General features: G+C 35.3%; 1 protein-coding gene across 2 annotated transcripts; it reads right to left on the reverse strand.

The window, feature by feature from the left end:
- Nucleotides 1-3,684: 3,684 nt before the first annotated feature.
- On the reverse strand, nucleotides 3,685-24,490 carry LOC101891777 (zinc finger MIZ domain-containing protein 2). 2 transcript variants are annotated; one of them, XM_011296507.3, is made up of 11 exons: nucleotides 23,609-24,490; nucleotides 11,317-11,869; nucleotides 10,597-10,833; nucleotides 8,052-8,812; nucleotides 7,868-7,986; nucleotides 7,630-7,762; nucleotides 7,350-7,563; nucleotides 6,488-7,290; nucleotides 6,277-6,424; nucleotides 5,858-6,205; nucleotides 3,685-5,048 (listed from the first exon to the last, which is right to left on the reverse strand). In XM_011296507.3, the coding sequence occupies exons 1-11, from the start codon at nucleotides 23,671-23,673 to the stop codon at nucleotides 4,917-4,919; spliced, it is 3,513 nt and encodes a 1,170-aa protein (XP_011294809.2). In that variant the 5' UTR covers nucleotides 23,674-24,490; the 3' UTR covers nucleotides 3,685-4,916. The 2 variants fall into 2 exon arrangements, with proteins under 2 accessions (XP_011294809.2, XP_019894317.2); XM_020038758.2 differs by lacking the exon at nucleotides 23,609-24,490 and having other exon boundaries at nucleotides 6,277-6,421.
- Nucleotides 24,491-25,087: the final 597 nt, after the last annotated feature.

Raw genomic sequence — 25,087 nt, forward strand, 5'->3', positions numbered from 1 at the left:
CACAACTCTACGAATCTATTAAGGAAAAATTGGAAACCGACACGGACAAACGCATAGAAAAACTTAATGCAGACAGACAAGATCCACTAAATTATGATGTAGATAACTATATATACAGGAAGGAATGTAGGAGAAACAAATTAACACCGAGATTTTCTAGGCACAAAGTGAAACAAAACAACAAAGCAACATTACTTACTACAAAAAACACGAAACTTCACAAATCAAAAATAAGAAAAAAACAATTTTCATAATCTTTTATTTCAGATTAATACCCATGATACACACACAAACACTGGAGATACACAATTTAAAAGACACCCAGGGATTATTACAAATAAAACTGGGAACTGCTAAAACAATAATTGACTATATCAACCTTATACATATAATAAAATTAGATTCATATAGTGATAATGTCATGAAAATTGAGGAATCTGTCAAACAATTTACTCCCACATATTACAACAGAGATTCCTTAAAGGTAACAAAATTTAAACTTAAAGACCTTAAGGATAAATTGAATTCAATAACTCCTAAATACCGCAGGAAAAGAGGATTATTTAATGGTATAGGTTCAGCAGTTAAATTTATCACAGGTAATATGGACGATAATGATGCTCTCCGTATTAACCAGGCTATATTTAATCTAACAAATAAATTACAAACTGAAACCAGTAAACAGAATATACTTAGTACTAGAATCATTGAAAGAATAGAAAATATCACAGACCACATAAATAAAGAACAAGATATAATAGTAGAGTCAATAAAGAATTCTCAAAATAGCATAAATTCCAACTCAAGACTTATAAATGATATGCAGTATTTAAATCAGATTAATTTCCACATTGATTTACTGACAAATCATATTAAAGATGTTTCTGAAGCGATGACATTGTCTAGCCTCGGAATTATACCCAAGATGATATTAAATACGCAAGAGTTAGAAGAAATAGGGAACAATTTAGAGAATCAGTCAATTAAAATTGATACAACAGAACATTTATATGAACTCTTACAATTACAGGCATTTTACAATGATACCAATATCGTTTTTAACATTCAAATTCCCCACATCCCATTAACCAATTACACAATTTCCCATACAATTCCTATACCAATTAATAAAACAAAAGAAATAGTTATAAAACCTTACACAATTTATAATAATAATAAAATTCAATATTTCGAAAATTTATGTAAGAAAATCGAAAACATATATTATTGTAAAGAAAGTTCACTACAAGAAACTATGGAAAATTCTTCATGCTTTGGAAAAATCATAAGTAATTTAGAAGCTAATTGTAATCTCAATGATATAGGCCAAATTACAGAAATATCACAACCTGAACAAGGACTTGTGTTAATAAAAAATTTACCGCCCACAGAAATGAAAACATCATGTAACTCCGAAAAACATAATATTGAAGGCAACTTATTAACAAATTTTAAAAACTGTAATGTTATTATTAACGGAATTATCTACGAAGATAACCCAAACATATATTGGGACGATTTTATTGTAAAACTACCCACAGAAATAAACATAAAACCTTTGTCTACAATAGAAACTTTAAATATACCTAAACTCAAAGAGTACCATCTAGAAAATAAGTTAGCCATCGAAGAGTTATCAAACAATACAGAACTTCACAGACACATAAATTATGGAACTTTAATGTTAATAATTGGAATTGTAATTTTCACCTATATAATGAAACAGAAGACAAAATTAGTGGTAAATGAACTTCCCGCCAATACTGTTGTCGCTTCTGACCATCAATTCTTTTGGCCATCGCTCCATACTAAGGGGGGAGGAGTTACAGAAACAACATCAACAACAACAACATTAACACAAGCACCTACAAAGCCACCAAGGTTAAATCAAGCAAATAAATAATAAAAATTATTAAGAATTGCTAATAAGTCAATAACCGTATGAATTGCTACATATAAAATTAGTAAGAATTTTAAATAGTTCAACAGACCGAAAAAGAACTGTAAAATAAAGAATTGTTCAATAAAAGAATTGTTAAATAAGCATATATTTAAATTTCAAAGAATTGTAAACAGGCCACCAGCTATAGAATTACTAATAATTTTATAAATTGTCAAAATGCAGTTATTGCAATTTTCACTTTAAATAAGTTTATAATCGTAACTTTCATTTTAATTATTGTTTTCAATAAAGATGAGTAATTTTTGAGCAACCAACGAATAAACTTGTGTTTTTTTTAATACTCGGATTACTACAAGAATTAACTCGCGCTATCAAAGTGCGTTTAGTGTCTGAAATGAAAAGCGTTCTTAATAATTTATAAGATTTCTTTTATTGATTTAGGTTACATACTACTATAATGTGTGTATTTTATCGGTATTTCGACAATGATGATTTCTGCCTTCACGTTGCCAGGTATGTCCGTCTTTCAATTTTAGCATACCTAGTGTGAGTATAGCAAAAACATAAAAGCCTTTTGTACATATTAAAGTTTAAATATATGCATTTGCATTCATTTCATATATACTTTTATTTTAAGATATTAATGAAACCACTCCTGCCTACTGCTCTGTGTTCAGATTTAAAAATGAACAGAAAATAAAAAATCAATTGACTGGAAAATTTACAAACGCGGTCCAAATATAAAAATGCGACGCTTGTATTTATATTTTAATATAAATACATATTTCATGAAAAGCGACCAATACATGTTGTTTTTATTTAATAATTATGAAAAAATTTGAAAATCATAAATTCTGAACACATTGCATGTTGATACTTTTTAAATATATTTTTATTAGATAAGGTTTTCGTGCTAGGGTACGAGATTCAGTTAACTACATTCAAGTTTTTCTTTTCTCTGTTTGTATATGAAATTATTACGTTAGATAAGGTGTTTTACTTTGGAATAAGTGGAGTTGTAAATGTTCATTTTCCGTTACTCTTAGTTTTACTTTTTTAAAACAAAAATACAATTGGAAGAATGTTTCCACAAAGAAAATGGTCCATGTGTGTTTTTTGATTTTTCTTCGAATGAAGCAAACTATTTTAAGGATAGACTAAATAACTTATAGTAAAACTAATGGTCGTCGTTTTTAAACATATCCATGTTAGATGTAATATTATTTTAAAGAAATTTCATATTAATGAGATCAATGGACACATAAACATATTAATTTGAAAGAAAAAGCCATAAAAATATAAAGGGAATTGAAGCGGTAGTTTTGGCTTACCTTTTATTCTTTTAGCAAGGAATATTTATGTATATGCCGAATTCGAACAACTAACAATTATACAATAACAACACTCTTGTTATAGAAAATCAAATAATGGGATATTTAAAAAGCAAATACAGATTTTTAGAATATCTCATCAATTGATTTCTTATATTATCCGAATATTCATTCAAAATTATAGAAAATATTGGGCAGACCCTTTTAAATTCTGACAAATTACGCAATTACAAAATATCCCTCGCGCATATCAACAGTTCCCGAATCAATGCCTAAAGGAAACATATACTTCCATCTGTCTATACATTATTTAGGCTATGTTTATGTTTTATATTCATTTCTATACCTCTTTTCAACTTGAACGAGATTTCCCTGGTAGTTTGAATAATATTTGTGGTGCAATGCATTAGTAGCGTTTGTGTAAAGAAAAATGTTCAATTTGTTGTGTAATTGGTTTTAACATTGTTATTGATTTATTATATATTTCTGAACAATATGTTTGCTTACGTTTCTGGTTAAGTTTGTTGTAATGAGAATCTGAATTTATTTACATCTTGTGAGCGAGTACATGTAATAAGACTTACAAACTTGAAAATAATCTACATACTTTTTAATCATCTAATGTACACTTAAGTTTTACATACGAATATGTGTAGTAATGAGTTAATATATGCAAAATGTTTAATAAAACTTAAATTTGACAAATTAAATTAATACTTTGTACAGAATTTGAAACCATAACAAGCAAGATAAATTGTTTTAGAAAATACTCAAAACATGGTGAGTTTTTGACTTAAAATCACCAGCGATCCGCTATTTCTTAAACTAACACTTTACAGAGAACTTTAATTTAAAGCATGATACGTTGGATAGGATGAGAAAATTTCTGTAAAAGATGGTTAACATTAAATCACATTTGAATGGTTTTACATTAATTCCTTGTAATTTGTATTTTATTGTTGTTTAGTTAGACCTTATTTACACGGTAAAGTTTCTCGGAAGGAAATGAAGGGTTTTAGGAGAGAGAGCAGAAGAAAATATTCAATGTACCTCATTCAACCGCCTCCATTTCCATAAAACTCACTTCTCTTTGTGGTAAACTTTCCCCGTCTCTTTATGGACTTAATTCGATTTTTTGTTTTACTTTTTCCCTATGGTCCAATAAGAAAGTAAAAAAGGAATTTCCTGAAATGACACACTCAACAATTAGTTTATATTTGTTTCATATTGTTCGTAACTTTGGCGCAGGTGAACATGAGTATTTAGAACTTAGGGCAGAAGAAAAACTGACCTCGTTCAAATCCCTTCTATCCCAAAAACTAAGTTTTCATGCCGGCAATATTATATGTTTGATTTCGAACATATATAAAATGATTCTGAACATCACGTTCATATAAATCGGGCACACGTAGAAACAATTGTAGTTGTTTTCAGGCAATGTAGCGACAAAAAGGAAATAGTCGCTAAAAGTTACTTATCGGGATATATTTGTTAATTTCTATTTAGAGTTTCAATTGATATTTTTCACCAATATTTGCGGGTAAGTCGAGAAAAGGATAAGTGAATCGAACTACAGGCAACTCTTCAATACTTTTTTATTGTACCATGCTTTTTATGCTAATTCTTTATATTTAATAATACTATTTACAGGGTCAATCTGGAAGATTGTCAGTATATGACGTCTAATCAAATAAGGAAGCTAGAATATCGTCATTGTTGTTGTTATTGCTCGACCCGCTAGACGGCGGAGTATTTAAATCCGGTTGAGGTTCCAAATAAGACAATATTTCCAAAGGATCTACGTCGGATAGTAGCTGGAAATAAAGAAATGAATATAGATAATTTATTATTCGCATGTCTTTACTTTGGTCGTGGTGTAAGGGGTAAGATGTATGCTGAACGTCATTGTTGTAGATTGTTGCTTTATAAACACAAGACTACAAAAAAGGTGAGATTTAATCAGGAGCTATATCCTTAATAAAAATGTACAACAAAATTGCTTAAGCCTGGGCTATGTCTTCATTAGTAACGAGTATCCTCAAGTAAATAATACTCACTTCTTGAGGAAGTAAAGGTAGTTAAGCCAATTGGAGAATACTCCAAAAAAGTTCTTTCTCGTAACAAATGACTCAGATCTGGAAACAGTTGATAAAAATATGGAGAGACGTCATTAGGTGTGTACGATAAACTTCCAAGTAAAAATTACTTAATAAGGTTTATGGAGAGAAATTTCTCTCTTACGTAAAAATATTGCAAAAAAAGTTATCGACCATCATTCAGTAAAATCTAGACTTTAAAATTATTGAGGAAGTTGTCGAATGCTTATTATTTAAAAAAAAGTAATTAATTGCCTGAAATTTGTAAATATTTTTGCATTGCCTAATACATCTGTTTTTGATAGCCGATGTCACTGGATAATTCTTATTGAGTAAACTCAGAATTTATTATAAAACTTTTATAAGGCCCATCCCCTATTTGCTCTCATTCTCATATTTTTAATTGTGATAGGAACGGGCGTAAGGATATATATTGTAGAAAACAGTATAGCTCCCAATTTGTGCATCTAACAATAACTTTATTCTTGCTGCCGTCTGACCCCCGAATTCAAAGGATTTATACATACATTTAAATCGTTAGCGGTATCTGAGTTACTCAGGTTCGACGGGTCAAAAGGCTGGTCACTTAGACTGACCAAATCCGATGAAGATTGCGGTCCCATAATAGAATTAATTATTTGATCTTGATGCGACTGTTGCTGCTGATCGTGTTGCTGTTGACCACTGCTACTGCCCGTGCGAGCACTCGGCGTACCCGGAGTCTGAGGAGAGTTAAGGCTGCTGGAATTAGCACCATTTGCTGTGCTATTGTTAATTGGTTCATTGTGGGCGGAACTTACTGAAGGGGGTCCGCCAGGGGTCATGGGGTGGCTGATACTTCCCGGAGTATGTGGGGTATGAGGTGTATGAGGCATCTGTAAAATTTATTATGTTAGCTAAGTATGCGATACGTTACTACATCATAAATGTTCTATCTGAAGTGTACCTGTTCTGTAAGAGACTTTTCCATGGCGTTCAATTGATCAAGAGGTTCGCCTAAATGTGTTAGGGAACTATTTTGATGTGAGGAGTCACTCGGCAGAATTTCGCCAGATGTCTGATGGCTGTTAAAACTATCTGCGTTACTTCGACTGCTATATTTTGAAAATGTCTTATTTAACATCCGGTTTTGTTGCATATTTCAATTATTGTCTTACCTATTATTTGTGCCTTGGTTGGGATTCGATTTACAATCACCTGTCCCAGTCATCATGTTGCCGTTGGCAATGGAATTCATGTCATGGCTGTTGAATGGACTCATCGCTTGAGAGTTGTCCCATGTGGCGGTTGGCAACTGTGTTGATCCCGGGGACATTACTTTGGCAATGTCGTCAGAATAGTTTTCCTGTTTTATTTGGGAAATTGGTAAACTACTCGAATTACCGTTACTCGCAGCTGATCCACCCGTGAGCGACATCGAGTTTATTGGCACAGTTGTGTTGGGGCTTCCACTATTAGCACTATTATTTAAACTGTTAACCACATTACCCTGTATTGCCCTCCAATTCGCTGAGGAGTCTATAGCAACTTCATCTACGTCTGAATTATTTAAGGTATTCAAAATAGCCCAGTAATACTGATCGATTTCCAAACTCTCTGTGAGGGCGGGCTTATTGCATTCAGGACAACGCCACGTCCCTCGCTCGCAATTCATCATTAGGTAACTCTCCAAGTCGAAGCACTGGACGTGTTTGCATTCCAAGCCTCGGGCAGGCAGACGTATTCGAGCTTTCATAATTGGACATTTTAGTGATATCCTAATACACTTATTAGATTCAGGAATATTGCTAGCGGTGCCAGAATTGTCAGAGCTTGGGGTTCCACCTACAATGCCAATAGCAAAGTATCGCTTTATTTTTGCCACGCTGTGTTCCAGTGGTAGTAAATTGCGCTTATGTAGGCTTTGCATAACCTGTCGCACGGATGGTCGATGGACTAATTGTAAAACGAACAGGTGGGACTAAATAAAAAATACAATTTTTAACAATTTAACACAAACACATTCTCCTTTCAACTTACGCAACAACAGGAACTCGCAGTTAGTTGGAGGGTGTTCCGACCAGGTTGGCAGACTGATTTCAAATAAAGGGGTCTTAGCGCTTGCCCGGTCTTTTCAGAACGTTCTATATTTAAGGGTGTTGCATTGGCCGATACCGTGACCGTATGTGGCCAATTAGTATTCATTTGTCGGTCGTCTTGGTGGAAACACTTTAGCTGCAATTCCAGATCAGATCTACACAAAAATATTGGTATTAAATTTACAAAGTTCTTTGATTTATAAGTTTCCTATTTCTCTTACCGACACATCAGCGTATTGTAAACATTTTGTTTGAGATGAAATACGTGATTGCTCACAGATAAATTATGCAACAAACGGAACGGGGGAAGTATAATTCCATCGCGAACAGGGAAAGTCAATCTCATTTCCTCGCCTGTATGGATGAGAGAATTGGGAGTGTTTTTAACCCTTGTTAATTAAATGTTCCCAGGATTTGGGCCTGGGGAGTGTTTCATTATGAGCGTAGTAGCTAACTTACAATTATCTAGTTGCGGTTTAATATCAGGATTAGGACTAACATAGGGTACGCTGCAGGCGGGTGTTAGTGGAGGCGTTGGATTTCCAGGAACTGGGCTATGTTGATAGTTTTGTTGAAAACTGTGAGATGGAACAAAGAATTGAAATAATAAGTATTTGCTTGCCGTTTTGCTTCTGAAACTTGCCTTTGATTTTGATAGGGGCTTCCGGAGCTTGGAGCAGAACTAGGACCAACGGGACACATTCCGTTTGAAGCGGTGTTACTACTGATATTCAAGCTCGTTTGCGAGCCAGAATAATACTGGTTCTGTTGGGGGTGGTGCAGACTGTTGCCATAACTATTCCCAGGACCAAAGCGTTGCATTGAATTCATACATCCTGGACTCATACTTGCTGCAGGTCCCATATTGCCTGGCATACCAGCAGGTCCCATGCCCACTTGGCCCATACTGCTATTTGGTAAAACCGTAGAGCCCATACCACCTGGACCTATGTTGCCGGGAGCCATACTGGTTGCACCCATTCCATTAGCAGACATATTACTATTGGCACAGTTACCAGATCTTCCACCATAACTCATGGCACCTCCCCTACCACCACCATATCCAGTTTGCATTGGCAACGGAACACCATTTGTCGTTTGATGATGCATGTGACTGGATAATCCGTAACCCATTCCAGCGGTTCCTTGTGTTTGAGGTACGCTTGGATTGTTTATTGGATAAACGCCTGCTCTCTTTTGTGCTGCATGCATTTGAGGATTTGGATAGGGAGACATGCGCCTTTGATTGTAGCTACTGCCGGCCATTCCTTGCATTTTGGACATTGGATTCATGACACTCATTTGTTGTTGGTGATGTAGTGACATTCCGCTAGAGGATCCGCCTACAGAACCAATTCCACTGCCAGCGATCGCCATACTTTGCATTTGATTCATAGAAGAAATCTGCAAAGAAAAATACATTAACAATTCTCTTAATTTTGAGATAGGCAAAACATCTGTAGCACACGTTTTTAGTAATTTGACAGTTGTCAACTCTTGCAACCTTCAAATTTAGGCAACCTGAGACGTTCATTTCATGGGAGGATGTACACAAAAGTCCCGAACATTCTTCGATTTCGATTCGTTTCTAAAAATAATTTCTAGCTTCAATCAATTTTTGTAAAATAATCACAGAGTATTCAAGATAACATTGAGTATAAAAATTAGAATCAACCATGTTGCAATAAAATGGTAATGTAAAGCTAAAGGTGGGCCCGACTTCTGGCAATTGTGTGTATGTATTTATTGTTATAATGTTAATAAATACAAACAATATTCAAAACATACATGAAGGGGGGACGCTTTTTGGCAATATTGAAAAACTTTTGCCATGAAATTGAAATATGAACAGTTTGGATCATGTTTTTGAAAGAAGGTTCGGATCCAGAAATTCCATTCATAAAATGAGGAAATACATTAGAGAAATAAGACTAATTTTTTGAATCTAATTCTGATAGAAAGCGGGTATAGCTAAGGGAAGCTTTTCAGTAGTTTTATGAAGCTCTTCTACCTCGGTATTGTACCATGGGAACTAAAAAATTGAAACAAAAAACAAGCACTCCACAATTCTATTGGAATTGGGGAGCACCATCTCAAACTGACAACTAACACGAACATAAGGTTCAGTAGACTCATTGAAGTTTAAATGTTCTTTTACTTGGGAGATTTGCACCAGGAATTCAAATTTAGAAGAGTAGTTTAATTTAAAGGAAATTTGAAAATCGTATATTCATAAAGATGGAGATACTTATTTGTGCATTCCCAAGGAAATAATGGGAGTAAAGTTAATTTCGGGTAAATCAGCTCTGTACAGTGTGTATCTAAATATTTTTCGGGAAATCCGAATCTGGAAAGTCCCTTTGACTCACTCAAGTCAGTAGTCATGCTACTGAACTTTTAATATTTTAAGAATTATTCCTTGAAAATAAAGAAGTTTCATATCTATTGGACCAGGAGCTCGTTTTTTATCTATGATATTTCCGTTATACAATTTTTCATTTGACATTTCTTTCCTTTAAACATTTTCATTGAACAGGAATTGAGAACCACGTTGCCTAATGGGAACATCCTAGTTTCAATGTTACTGACAAACAGAATAAAATATGTCATCCAAATAGGAAACCTCCTACATGTGCTACCTCCGACGAAATGGTTCGGTAAGTAAGAAGATATGGTAAGCGGGTTCATATCAACAATGATAGAAACAAAAGTACAAGGAACCTTCAAGAATCTACTAGTTTTGTGATTTGTTTCGAAATATTTACATTCTTGCAGTTTTTGAACAGAACACCTTTTATTGTTCAAAACAATCACACATACACAAACCGTGTGTTTAGTACTTTAAGCAAAGAAAGGGTGACTCAACCATAAAAAAACCCTGCATTATTGTACCGTGCAACACTACAGTGTGCTGATTTTAATATAGCAATTCAAATCATTTTATTATTTTGGCCAACGCTCTATTAAAAGTCAATTGTATCTATGATTGGAAAGCCTCAGCAATCTATGGTATCGAACATTTTGGCGAGAAGTGCACCTAATAGATAAAATCAAAGCAGATATGAAAACAGAAACATTCCTTTTTGCAAAGTCTGACGTTTATTAGGCTTAATGCCATCGCTGTTTATAGAGAAATAAAGATAGCAAAAGAGCGGACGATTGCAGGTTTCAAAACAGTGCTTATTTACCTGATGATGTCTTGCTGAACCTACTCCGCTGTGGTATCCCGGCATCATATTGATTTGCCCATTTCCATTTGACGATGGTCCCATGGCTGCCAATTGCATGTTGGGGCTAGCGTTGTTTCCTGCCATTGGGCCCATTGTTGTGGTATTCATACCTCCATTACCATTCATAAAAGGGTGTTGTGGCTGAGCGTGTGTTCCCATTATCCCAGTATTCATTCCGGGATGTACGCCACTCATCTGTAGAATCAGAAACATATAAAATACGTTAGCGGCAAAACAACATTTATTTTGGAATGCATAAATCGTAGCATTGCGACATTTGTTTGTTTGCGGGACATTCGCCTAAATACACTGTCAATAAATGTAAACTTTCATTCAGGACAACAAAGCATAAGCTGTAGTTATCTGTAAATAGTGGGCATTCAAAGACAGGACAAACTATAAGATGGCCGAAATGAGAATATGAACCAAGGAGATCCATGATTTTTCCGATCAGGAAAGGTTAACCCGCTAAAACGCTTAAAGTTAGAATATGTCCTTATATTGATTTGCTTCACGATGAGTTAGTGGCAAATCTTGGTAAACTTGTGGACCAAGAAGTCATTTTCCAGCTAAATAGTGCTTCCATGCATGCGTTGAGGAACAACATGTTATAAGAATGTTCCGCAAAAAAACTGAAGTTTTGTTCTCTTCGGGGTAAATCGATGTACAAAATTTTACCTGATTGTAACCACCCATAGCATCCATGTTGGCTTGTTGAGCACCGGCTGCCGTTACCATACTATTATAGTTCGTATTTAGTGTATTCCCCGAATTGGATGGTGCGGGTGAAAGCAAACCGGGGCTAACGACACCAGCGACCCCAACTGCACCACCACTAGGAGGATGGCTGTTTGGATAATGTAAACGATCTACGTTAGAGGGGATGCTGTTGCCAGATACTGAAGTGAATTCTGAGTTGGGCCCAAATGAGCTATTCAGTGACCGTAGGCTGTCAGGCTCGGCCTGGTATGGGACATTGTTCGGGAACGCAGTGTTGGATTGATTTAGGAACTGCTGCTGCGACGTCAGATGCTGATGTTGATGGAAATTTTGTTGCTGTTGTTGTTGATAAAATTGCTGCTGTTGCTGGAATAGCTGCTGTTGCTGACTTTGTTGATGATGCGCATGATTATCTGCCGTTGGCGATGGATAATTGCCTGGTGGTGATATTTGGCCCCCTAAGGCTGGAGCCCTTGAGGAGCCTGATGGCGTATTCATATCCTCATTTTTTCTAAAATAAAAAATGTCGTGTGCGATTAGAATCTCATCTATATACATTCTCAAAATAGTGACAGCAAATAAATAATATATTTAAAATATTTAATACAAGGGTCTTATTCTACCACGAAACAGGTATATTAATGCAATATACGGCTTGGCAAAAAAAAAAGAAAAACAGACATTTAAATACTTTTTGACGTAAACGAATAAAACTATTTGAGTTTAACATTTTCTCGATAAGTGATGAGCGTACAGCATTGCGGGCTATTCATTTATACCTTCTGCAAAAGTGCGGTCTGTCGTTGTTGAGTTTGTTAAACTTTAGAACTATGTACGCTCGACTTTTTTGGAAAATATGTTTAATTATATGGTGAAAAATGCCGACAGAGTGCGTCGATTTCGATGTAACACAGTAAGCTATGGCTTTGTACGCAATTCGTATTTGGCCAAGAATTATTGAAATGCGTTTATAAAAATTTTGCAGTGAATACGCCCACACATTTATTTAGGCTACATCTCATAACGTTGCCATGGATATGGCACAGTTTTTAGGAGGTAGCAGCAAAAAACACCTGATTTTACGGGTATTTTCAATGTAAAATTTCACTTGATTAATAAATGGAATTTTTTTTCCTGTTAATTGAAAAATAGAACATTTCAAAAATGTAGAGTACATCATAAATATGTAAATTTGGTTTCAGTATGGAAGGAACGTTGCTTTTTACATGATTTTCTAACGTGCTGTTGCGAAATGTTTATCTGCAGCTGAAAACTATACATTCAAGGGTTTATATGAAAGTATTCAAATTAAACATAACCATATGATTTTTCTTTCTGCATTTCTAATTTATAATTCAAATTCTAAAAATTTACATTTTTGAAATTAGAAGAATTTTGGAAAGTTAATTGTATTGGTTACACTTTTGGACATAAAATATATATCTAGGGGTTTCACTCCGTCTGTATGGCTGGTGAGCAACTCTCAAAGGGGTATCAGGTTTGGTCCAATCTTGGTGGATCGTAATATTATTATCAAACCTAGATCAAATTAGGAGATGGGCAATATTGGCCCATTCCTTCTGGCATCTCCCCCATAAGAGTTCAAAACGTTCAGAAATAAAACACAAATAATTTACCTCATAGAATAAGAAAGGATCATCTAATTTTGTGCAAACTTTCTAAATCCAAATATTGTTATCAGTGCTAGGTCAGGTATGAAAATGGGCAATATCCTCCCGAATATATCGTTCCACTTCTTCCGGTACCTCTCCCATAAAGGATCAACATTTTGAATAAGCAATACGTTCATATAATGGGAAATATGCGTCTGATACCCTCAAATTGCACATCTTAATATTACCACTACCGCAAGATCCTCCACTACCGCAATATCATCCCGAATATATCGTTCCACTTCTTCTGGTACCTCTCCCATAAAGGATCAACATTTTGAATAAGCAATACGTTCATATAATGGGAAATATGCGTCTGATACCCTCAAATTGCACATCTTAATATTACCACTACCTCAAGATCTGATGTGAAGATAATAGATATACAAAATAGATATCGTCCAAATCTGGACGATAGCATCAGACTTATGACAGACACTAAATGCACTATATTGGCCCAATTTTTTTACAGCACTTTTTTATTGATCAATTTTTTTACAGCACGCCGGGTTTAGGTGTTGATCTCTGCTCCATTATTCAATCGGATCAAGTGAGGGCTCTAAAATATCGAAAGAAATGAAGAGAGCACGTTGTTTCCGTACGTTTTGCTGGTACTCTTTAAGAAAAGATGATTCAGAAAAGTGACTTGTAGTAAAAATGTTGACTTGTCGCCATCTAGTATTCGTCTTTTTATCCTTTATTAAAACACTCTTTAAATTCTCTAAAAATTTGGTGCGTTGTGTTCAACTAACCGCGCAGCATACACACAGACAGTATCCATGTATGGGTAGCTGCAAAATTCGGCAGCTGGTATTTTCAATTCAATTTATTGGTACGCGGACGAAAACAGCACACACAGCATATGCTTGTGCTGTGCAAGGTGCTACCTTTTAAATAATGAAGGAAATGCAGCTAGACGCTGCAAATAATAAGCCGATCAAAACGAGTTTAGGCGTGTGTGGTGGTTAAGTGGACGAAACCAAAAACAAACGGAACGTAAGTACTTGATTATTTTTTTATAATTTGCTAAATGCGTATACCTTGTGAATATTTTATTTTGATTTTAATTTGGGAGGAATGTTGTTTTCACGATTTCTTAGGGACTTCTTGAAGTTGTGCAACTGGTGGTGGTAGAACCTGCAGCTGACAACCAAACGTTGGGAAGGAGAAAAACCAATTTAATAAAGAAAAATTAGGAAAATGTGTTCGGCTTTTTGAATTTAATAATCCAAATTGTAAAAATGTAATTTTTTGAAAATTAAATTTTTAGTCCAGTTTTAGAAAAGGCAAGTGTTGTTGCTATGACTTTTATCGTTCTCCTTTGAACCCGCACCTATGCAAGGCAATTTGATTTGAGCAGACTAGACTTTTGTTTTATTTATTATTCAAAATATAAAATAGGGGTCATGGTAGAATAATAGTGTTGTTGTACAACAAATGCAACAACATAGTGTCATAGTTATTTGTCCAAAAATGCAAACAAGAACGGGGTAGGTTTTTTTCAAAATTAATAACTAGATTATTGGCAATAATAATTTAAGCCGTTGTCAGTTTTTAGGTGCGAAAGTTCGGTGAGAAGTGAGGGTCTCGATTTCTCTCATCCCTAATGTAATTCCTAATCAGGAGTATCGCTAAAAATGAAAAACTGAACAACATACGGACGTCCATGCGGTCTACTAGAATTTGCAAACTTAAAAAGGAACAAATAATTTTTTGTTCGACAGACAGGAACATGTTCCGGAAAATCATGTATTATATTAAGTATTAATTCTTGGCAGTATAAAGACACAATGGACTTTTATCGACATCGGACAATTATGTGGCTTGGGATAGGATTAGTTATGACGTAGAGTCTTCGGTACCGATAAATTTTAGGTCTATCAAGGCGAAGAGATCGGGATTGTCCCCATGTACCGATGTTTGGTCGCAAATAAATGTTCAACATTTTGATGCCATTTCTAATACGATTCGGTACTGTCAAATCAATATTTCATTCAATATTTGTAACAGTTGTTGCTTGCAATCTGTTAACACAAAAGATCTGCAAAAGAGAGCGATTTGAGAGAACAATGTTGACAGTTCTTTCGCCGAGGGTTTGCAAATTCTTGCTGGACAAATTTCTTCATGCAATCACTTGCACCTCTTCTTCTCCTTCCGGTGATGTATATTTGGGCAGGAAATGTTAAAACATATTTATTTTGAAAAACTCAAACTCAATTCTTTGTTCTTTTATTTGCGGACAAATTGTTTTGTTTTGATAAATCAACTGATTGTTTGCAAGTGTTGCAGGGATTCCGTCTGTTTACTTTTCACAGTTTTCTTGCAGTTTTCTCATTCCTGCTATCACAAATGGGCCATATAACATCATATACAACTTTCTAATACTAGAAAACTGTTCCCTTACTTGAAAAAATAGTTAAACTCGTAACAACATTTAAGAGAAACATGGTGTTCTTTTTGCTATCATTTCTATGCGAAATTTCGGCGGACTGAAAAGTAGTAATAGCATGATTTGCTTCTCTCCGATTGTATAATATGTTGTTTTGAATGATTGTCATTTAATTTGAATAGTTTTACTAGGCTTCCGTTCCTTTACATTCTGGGAAAAGTACTTCAAACCTTTCTCCCTTTCACACTTTGCTCTTTTGCTAGTTTACCTTTAAAAAGGCAAAGGAACAGGGCTATTGTTCTAACAAGAACCCACTTTTGTTCATATTATCTTATCTCTTTGTGAATGCTTTGTTTCTGATTTGAATGTTCGTGTCCATGAACATCGCAAACATATCGACTAGAATACGCACCGAAACAACAGCAAATAAATCTTGTCACATACATACTACACACATACGGATGAAGCCCAGATAATACATTCCCTGTGACATCTCTCACGATGCAAACTCTCGTCAAAATTATGTTTAAATGGACGTAGAAAACCAATTTACAAAAACGATAATTAATCGACTTGTTTAGCGGATAGTTTACTGGTACTTCATAAGTTCTTCCAAGTCGGTTTTGCCGACAGATGTTCACCCTCAGCTAATGTGTTCTTTTACATATATATTGGTTTGTGTTATGATTATTGAAACTTCCGACCCAATTCCAAAGATTTGTTCAATATTGTACACTTCGAATCTGACCTAAGTCGGATATAAATATACTAGATTTGGCCTATTTCGACTACTTCCTGTACTTTATATGAGATATGTGTTATCAATTTTGGAAAATGCTCAAATGTACGCGATATACCAGATACAATGGACCGAAGTATTTCACTTTATCTAATACAGGGTGACACAAAAAAACTGCAACAAAGTCAAACGCCATAATTATTATTTTTTTTAATTTTATTGAATGAAAGCAAAAAATGTCGGAAATAGCATCAAATTTTAGAATAAGTTTAGATTTGTTTGCATTGGCCAGCTTTGGCACGAATTCTGGCCTTCAAACGGCCAAGAAAACCGTCACACGTTGCCAGAATGTTGCTCTACGGTATTTTGGCCCATTCCCGGTGAAGCGCTTGCTTGAGGTGATCGACACTTTGGTATTTTTTAGTGCCAACCTTGCTTTCCAAAATACTCCAGAGACAATAGTCCAGATGATTGGTATCCGGAGATTTGGTGACCATTGTGCGCTGGAAATGAAGCGAGGAAACTCATTTTGTAACCATTCTTGGGTGGCGAGCGCTGAGTCATTCACAAATAATTATTCACATTTAAATGCTGGAGTGCCACTTGTGGTTTTCCAGCCAAATACAAAAAATCCCACTATCACGCTTGATATATATCGATATTATATCGATATTATCCATACTCGCCCAGTTTGACAATAATATTACGATGCAGCAAGTTTGGACCGTATCGGATACTCTCTTTGAGAGCCAGCCAGACAGAGAGACTGGCGAACAACCCTAGATGGACTCCAAATCTCCTGAAACGGATTTGGCCCATATGGACCTAGGGTCTAAGACTATTATTTCGATGAGGCACGTTTTGGCCATATAAAATGTATATACTGTCTGTAGCCATATGGCTGAGGGTATAAAAACAATGTAATCAGAGAGTAACAAAATTAGCAGAACATAAAAGTTCAACTCCCTGCCGGCTCCGACATAGGTTAGTTTTAATCGAAAACTGCATCCTTAACATAAATATGCAACAAAATCTTTCAAATATCGTCTTAGAATAATTCCATTTTTTTCGCTTGAGTCCCTTGACCGCGGAGCTTTTGAGTTTTCCGTTGTCTGTATTACTTTTTGTCAATGATAGTTTCCTGAAATCGATATATAATAGGAGAGTTTGTTTAACCAACAACTTGTAAAAAATTGTACGGAATGTTATTCTAAAAATGTTAAGTACAAATTCAGGTGTACGAAAACTGCATGTGAGTTAGTGTGTGCGTGTATTTGTTAGTTGCTTTGCACCCACACAACTGCAACCAACACTCACACATGCCAAGTGGAGACAGCGAATGCAAGCAATGAACTTCACTAAAGCAATATGATTCGTAAGCGTCATCGGCGTATGAAGGTTAACAACATTAGCAACTCGTGGACATTATGAATGTTCCGTACACGCAGAATTAAATGGAAGCATCGAATTAGGCCACAAGTAAGCAGAGGCTACAGTCGGGTGGGGCTGAACATAATTTAAGATGAAGATCTTGTAGATGTGAACGAACGAAACGAAACTTAGAATGAACGAATCCCTTAAGGTATTGGGATACATAATCGGACTAATCAAAAATCTGTTGAATTGCCCATGTCCGTTCTCTAATATTCGATTAGAAAAAATATATATTTTTTACTATTAGGTTCTCATTTCAAATAATCGGCAAAGATTTGAAACCAATATTTGTATTCGAAATAGGCTCAATTATTTCATATTTACGAACATAGCACAGATTTTTTCGTTTTCTCTCGGGATCGAATCTTGCTCGCGAGTGGGATTGCTTTTGTTGTGGAGGTTTTTCTTCACTCTTTCGTTTTGTGTGGGAGCGCTCCCAACTCACTCCTTTTTGAGAAACTAGAGAGGGAGCATAATCGAAGTAACACGCAAGTGCAGCCGGAGAGGCACAGCTGAGCGGTCATCGAACTTTGAGTTCGGTGCCTCTCACTGAAAGTAAAGAGCTAGGTAGGCAATTGATATGATCGATCTTTTCAAATATTGCAAAAGTTTGCAAATTATTTTTAAGTTGAAAATATTTTTTGAATATCTGTTTGTCTTTTTAAAGCGCGTTTAGAGAAAAAAATTGAATTAATTTTTAAAAAATTAAACATTTTAGATGGACCCTAGACAATTCTGACGTTTAATTTAAAAAAAACGGATGATTCCAATTACACCTTATTAAATGTACCTGGGAAAGGAGTTAAAGGGCGACCGGTCGGCCAAGACTGCGGGTGCACAGTGAAACAATAGACAATTTTAATCGAAACTTGAACGTTGCCGAACATCAGAGCGAGTGACGCTGTTCTCCTCTACAAAAGAGCGTAAGTCGGCTGTGTATTGACTGTACGTATCTTTGGAGAGCCACAACGAATGTTAATAATACGCTCGCAAGTGGTAGTTCATCCCGGAACAACATTCTTCCGATTGCCTTATGTGCGTCATGGCTTGCTGACATGTTGATTCGAAAATCTCATGCTCTTGCTGTTTGTTTTCCATGATTTTCTTTTGTGTTCCCGTGTGAAATTCGAGTTTTTCTCATCTTTCGGCACGGCATGATTTTCTAATTTCTTGAACACATTGCCTTTTCTGAAAGAGGGTGACGAAGTCTCAATCTAGTAACCGGGGTGTCTGCGATGGTAGTGGTGACAACAGCGTTTCTGGTTGCTGATAATGTAACTGTAAAAGGTGGTGGCGGCCAATGGTGGTGGTTTTGCAGCTCCTCATGAAAACACATTATTTGGGAATCAAAGAAGCTATTAATAGCCACATATTTGGAATCCCTGTGAATCGAAAACCAAATCACACACACCCAATGATTTGTGTGTGTAGTCATTTTAAATATTCGAAAATAGTTTACAACACATTGAAATCGGTTGTAACAAAAGTGCTTATTCTAAACGTGTGTATGGATAAATGTACCTATTTTGTGCCGAAATAAGTCATTTAAGATATATAGAACATTATTTTGAAAAGAAAGCTTGAAATTTTACTGCGTTCTGAGCTGTTTTTAGTTCTTTAAAAAATTGAAATTAAGAACATCTTCTTACATTGGTTTGGACATTACTATCCAAGACCCATATCAGGGCAATCACGTATGCATTAAAATTGAAATGTAAAAATAAACAGATTAAATGGTGACATTGGCTCCACGCAAAACTATAGTTACTCTGCTAATTTTTCTTCGTGGACCACATTTTCGTCAAATTAGAAATGCATCCAACATCCATATGTATGAAGCTAGGTATTTTAGTTTCCGCATATCAGGTACTCATTAAAATGAGTAACTAATTAGCTGCAAACGATGCTGTCCTTACTGATATAAATTGATAAATGTATACCAAAAAGAGTGTGGCTTTCATAGACCCATGAAATATTGATTTGTTATCCAACATTTTTCAGGATATAGTCAAGAATACTGTACCTAGGGTGAAGGTGTGATTACATAAGCAGCTTGAAGTATTCGCATGGCATATTTTGTGACATATCATAAAAGAATGCCAGAGCCGCACTCAGTTTCTGCCGTCGTTCCTCCTTACAATTTGACATTAATATGACTGGCTATGATGCCTAGCTGCTTATGTAACATCGCCTTAAGGGATCCCATGCTCGTTATGTCCCAGTAGTCGGCATTTTTAAGTTAAACTCAATAATTTAGAATTTTTATGACTAAACGTTAGAATTAACTTACAATAGCTTCGTAGCACACCGACGCATTGCATATTTTTGTCAAACATTTATAATTATGCAATTTTTCCTGATGCCTCCTTTCGGGACAAAAAGGTTAAAGGGTTGTCCTAAAGTCGACAAAATATGCATTTTCGACAACCAGATCGGCCGGAACGAATTTTAAATACCCTCCACCATTTGGAAGGAACTTTAAGACCTACAAAGACGAAATTTGAAACAATTACGGTGAATAATGTCGATAATAGCATAAGAATACCGAATATTTGGAGGTACCTTTATGTGATGTCTGTCAAGATAAATTTAAATTTAATTAGCAAAGATACAAATCAAGATGGTTTTTTTCTTCGGTCCAGAAAGGGTTAATATAGAGAGAGAGGTAATAAACCAAAAAAAAATAAATTAAAATGAAATACCTTCTCTGGTTTACTACCTCTCTCTTTCTTGCTTTCCCTCTCTCTCTCTCTCTCTTCATTAACCCTTTCTGAGCCGGAGTTTGTATCTTTGCTAATCGAATTTAGATTTATCTTGACAGACATCAGTGAGGTTTTTGTGGTTGACCTTAACTATTTGTTGTGCTTTCCGTTTTCGCCCCTAAATAGTTATAGGTACCGATTATCTACTATGATTTGAGACTGTGTAATATTTTTCTATTACAAACACTTTATTGACAAATTGTAGGTACGCATATACCTACCTGTTTATCTGTATAACTAAATTCGAAGCGATACTTTTTTAAATGAAGATAACAAAACACGAAGACAATTTACAAACCAACCAAAAATGAAGACAAAGCCAAGAGCATAAATAAAGAAGACAATTGGGTGACGAAAAGAAGCAACATTTACGAAATACCTATTTAATTTATCAATGCATACGAAACCAGCAACAACAACAATGAGTAATGTTTTTAATTTAACCTCGGGTGGCGCGAATTCGTAATATTCTGGCCCACTGGTGGGGGAAGTAGAAAGACGATTCGCTGTCTCTGTAATGGTCAGTGTGTACGCTCTATTTTCAAATCACACACACATTCAAACAAGTAATTGAACAGCAACAGGCCATGTTGTTGTCTAAGCGACGAGAGTACTGTTAAGAGTGGTAAACAGGGCTGCCAACTAAATTTCAAGATAAAACGTCTAATTTTCAGAAAACAAATCGGAAAAATCGGAATTTGTATTTGTGAAAATTGGCAAAAATCGGAACCAAGTAATATTTATCTTAAGAACAGAAAATAGAGATGCACAAAAACGCATTTCAATAAAAATAGAATAACAAATTTATTTTTGTATAAAAGAATAGCATTATTGAGTACACATTTTTATTTATAAACAAGAATTCTATATTTATCTGAGATCTTTAAGAATTGTATTTTTAAGGTCACGTTAGGAACGGGTTTATTATTTTGCTAGTTTATCAGGAAGTTATGTCTATATATAGTAATTTTTTCTATTGAACTGCAATTAAGTTACAATTAATAAAAATCGTCAAAATGTCGATTAATCGGCAGCCCTGGTTGTAAAAGGAAATATACTTATTCGGGTAGCATCAACAAATTCAAAGACAGTGTTGTCATGTTTTCCTTAATTTTTATTGATTGAAAACCACAAGTCAATTAAATATGGGAAGAACTGTCCATTAAATACCAAAAGTATGGTTAAGAATCCCCACGATTATTTTTAAGTTCATTAAGGTCCCCACGACGAGCGTTAGGTGACATACGTAAGAGAAACAATGCAGAAGTAACATGTTGTGCGTTAAAGTACTGTGTGTCAAAAAAATCGAGTTGTTCGCTAACCGAGGCGTCGTGCATATCCTTCTCAGTAAGTTGGGGCATAACATCATCGAGTAATTAATATATTCGCCAAAACTACTCAGATCGCAACAAAACCACGAGAACATAGATTCTACCCAAGGCAAAGTATTGCCGAAAGAAAAAATACGACATCCAGAAATTTACTTGGCCATAAAACAGCTAGTCTCCACAATGCTCGTTAAACATACAAATAGCAAAAATATGTATATTTTGTATAGTTATGTTGATTAAAAAGTTTAAAAATACATTGTAATATTTGCATTAGACTTAGGTTAGGTCCAAAAATCTGCATCATAGACACACTCTTTCTGGAGCCTCTCTCACAAAGGTCCTATTTCTGCGCAAAAGAGTAATAACTCATAAAAACAAGAAAATAGAGTCCGATTACAAAAAATTAGCCACATTACAATATTGAAATTTTAATATGTAGGATCAAAAACGATGAAATGTATCAAAAAAACCTAAATTCCTTGGAATATATTTCTTCCATCCTCCATAATCATAACTCTCATAAAATGGCAATATATTTTTTTCGAACTTGGCACGTTTCAATTTTTTAATCATAATTAGGGATAGTGTGAATGTGAGTCATTTGAGGCACAAATTATTTCACACAAAAAATCAAAGATTTAGTAAGTTATGATTCTCAAAACTTGTGAAATGATACCGATTTTTTTAGATTTTGCGAATTCAAATATTTCGATCAAGGTTTGATCAATTGTAAAGATTGTATATGTAGATTCGATCTTTCTCCTACCTCCGCCCATCAAGAGTAAATGCATAGCCAGGTCTGCAAAGCACTTTTCAATTTGGATTGCTTGGGTTTAGGGGTTCACCCTACATTTGAACCATCGTTCAGTTTTTGAACCATATTATTTAAGCCTTTTAGCCAGGGACGGCCATTAAGTGTATATAAACTGATTAACGTCTTGAGGAGGAAATTAAAGTCCTCAAGTATCTTCTGATGCCGTCTAATGCCGAGGTACGATCTTCGAAGTCACGTCGGACAATCCCAACCAATGCAAACAAGCAGTCATAAAGCATTAATGCACAGATGCAGAAATAATTGCATTTTGCACTGGATTCTATTAAGATGCAAAACCTTATTTCAGGTAGGTGCCTATTGGAAGCAGACTCTTTCTCGTCCCGCACACGGTGACGTCAAGGAAGTGAAGCTTTGTAACAAACAAAAAGCTAGTTAATTTTAAAACAACAACAACGAAAAATTGCAAATAAAATATCTAATTAATGTTTGTTTGTTGAAGTCGATTATTTTGTTTCCAAAAATTAAAACTATCAAACAAAACGGAATTTTGAGAGCAGAACAAGTTTTCACACAGAAATTAGATATTTTACCTCAATTAAATATTTTCGATTGCAGCGAGTGTGTCGAGTTGTTTCTTTTTTTTGCTGTTTAGCCGCGTCGTCGTTTAACGCCGAGCATGAGAACAGCACAGTTGCACGAGGGTAGCCCAAGGAGGCGCACCACGGACGTCGGTCGAGCGCTATGTTGGTGTGGTTCAATGAACACAAACACACGGCAGCGAACCACTGATAAATTTGCCGGCGATCGGATCCAATTCAATTGCAAATGACTTCAGATTCCACGGAATACGCAAAACAACCGATTTTCTCTAACAAATTAATCAACTTTGCACTTCCAAACACAATGTTTTTTTTTATTTTTTTGCTATGGATCGGTTTCAACGATGTACCGAGGACCAGTTGCTTTTAAATCCGATTGGATGGATGAATGAAGTCGAGCTGACTGCACTTGCACTGTGAGCGGTCGAACGCATATGCACGGACACGGCTCGTCATAGCGATGTCGTTTTTGACGATTTTGAGGGAATTAATGAGTATTTTTTTGTTGTGGTTGCAGTTGTTGCTGGTGCTGTACGTCGAGTACTTACTTTTTTGAGTTGCGTTTGGTGCTCTGTTTCGAAAACATGGGAATTTTGTCTACAATTAATTGCATTTCTCGAAATCGGAACTGATCGAATATTACAATACGCAGATGATAATTTTCGCCTTTCCGTGCAGAAATGTAAAAATTATCAAAAAAAAAAAAAAAAAAAAAAAAAAACAGCAACAATTCAAGGTGAGACGGCGAGATGTTGTTTATATTTATAATCCATTTCGTTTGTAATCCAGTCAGTTGTTGTTGTTTATTTGTTAAAACTGTTGTGACTGCTGGGCAGTAATTTCGGCGATTTATAATCCACAATACAGAGTTTACTTCGGAATTTGTTGGTATGCGTTTGCCAAGCAACAGGAACTTGTTTTAGCAGAATGCGTGCGTGTGTGTTTTTAATATTTTTTTTTTTTTTTTTGTTTGGAATTTGTTTGTTTTGTTTGATTCGAATACTGTTGCCGTTGTTACATGGATTTGGATTCGAAATTCAATTGTGTTACTTAAATTCGCGTCTCTTGTTTTCTTTGCATCGAAAGCGTAACGCTTTTTATCTTTCTTGTAAACACCACTTGCCACTCACTTCACTTGTCGTTGAGGCGTTTAACGTTTAACCGGTTTTTGTTATTGACATTTTCAAATTTCAATAATGACAATTTTGTATCTCTGAACTTTTCGCCCAGCTCTCAATTGGCATGAGCTGTTGTGTTACTTGTAGGCACACTCGTTTTTATCGAAAGCAATTCATATCTGCCTTTGGTTTTATTATTTCACTTGTTTCAAATTTGTGTAAACCGTTCATACCGAATTCACGACGCCTCGCGACACTTAACACACGACGACAACGTTCGACCGCAGTCAGAAATGGACTGAATTGAAGAAGAGGAAATGAGAATGAATCGATGTACGAAAATGAGGGAATGAAAGAATGTAAAATTCTGCTCCCTCAGCTAGATATATTTGGTTTGATGTTGCGTCAAACAGATGCGATATGTTTGATTTTGATGTTGGAGTCAGCGATGCCAACTTAGTGCTTTTCGCGCTATTTATGGTGCTTTTTAGACCCCCTAAAACGCCAAAATAGTTGGCATAGCGCGAAACGAAAAAAAGCACTGTACGTACGCTTTTCATCTTTTCTGTTGGTGCTTTTAGCGCGTTTTAGATTTTTAAATATGACAATGTTTATACATTCGAATATTTTGATAGTATGACATCTACTTGTCGCAAGTTCTTTACTGCAAATTCTTTACGTCTCATTCCTGTCATTGAAGTTCTTTTGTTTACTCTTTTTTAATAAACCATAATAAAACGAAGAATTTTGTGTATTATAAACCAATTGAAGGAAAAGTGAAATGAACGAGAAAAAAACGTAAGTTTATACATGGCTGCTTTGTTGTACGAGTTTACATAACTTCAACTGAATTTGAAGCTATGGGTTTTATGGGTGAACACAATTGTTTGTAAAAATGTATATTTCTGC

The sequence above is a fragment of the Musca domestica genome, unplaced genomic scaffold (assembly GCF_030504385.1).
Source record: "Musca domestica strain aabys unplaced genomic scaffold, Musca_domestica.polishedcontigs.V.1.1 15, whole genome shotgun sequence".
In the NCBI taxonomy this organism is placed as follows: Eukaryota; Metazoa; Arthropoda; class Insecta; order Diptera; family Muscidae; genus Musca; species Musca domestica.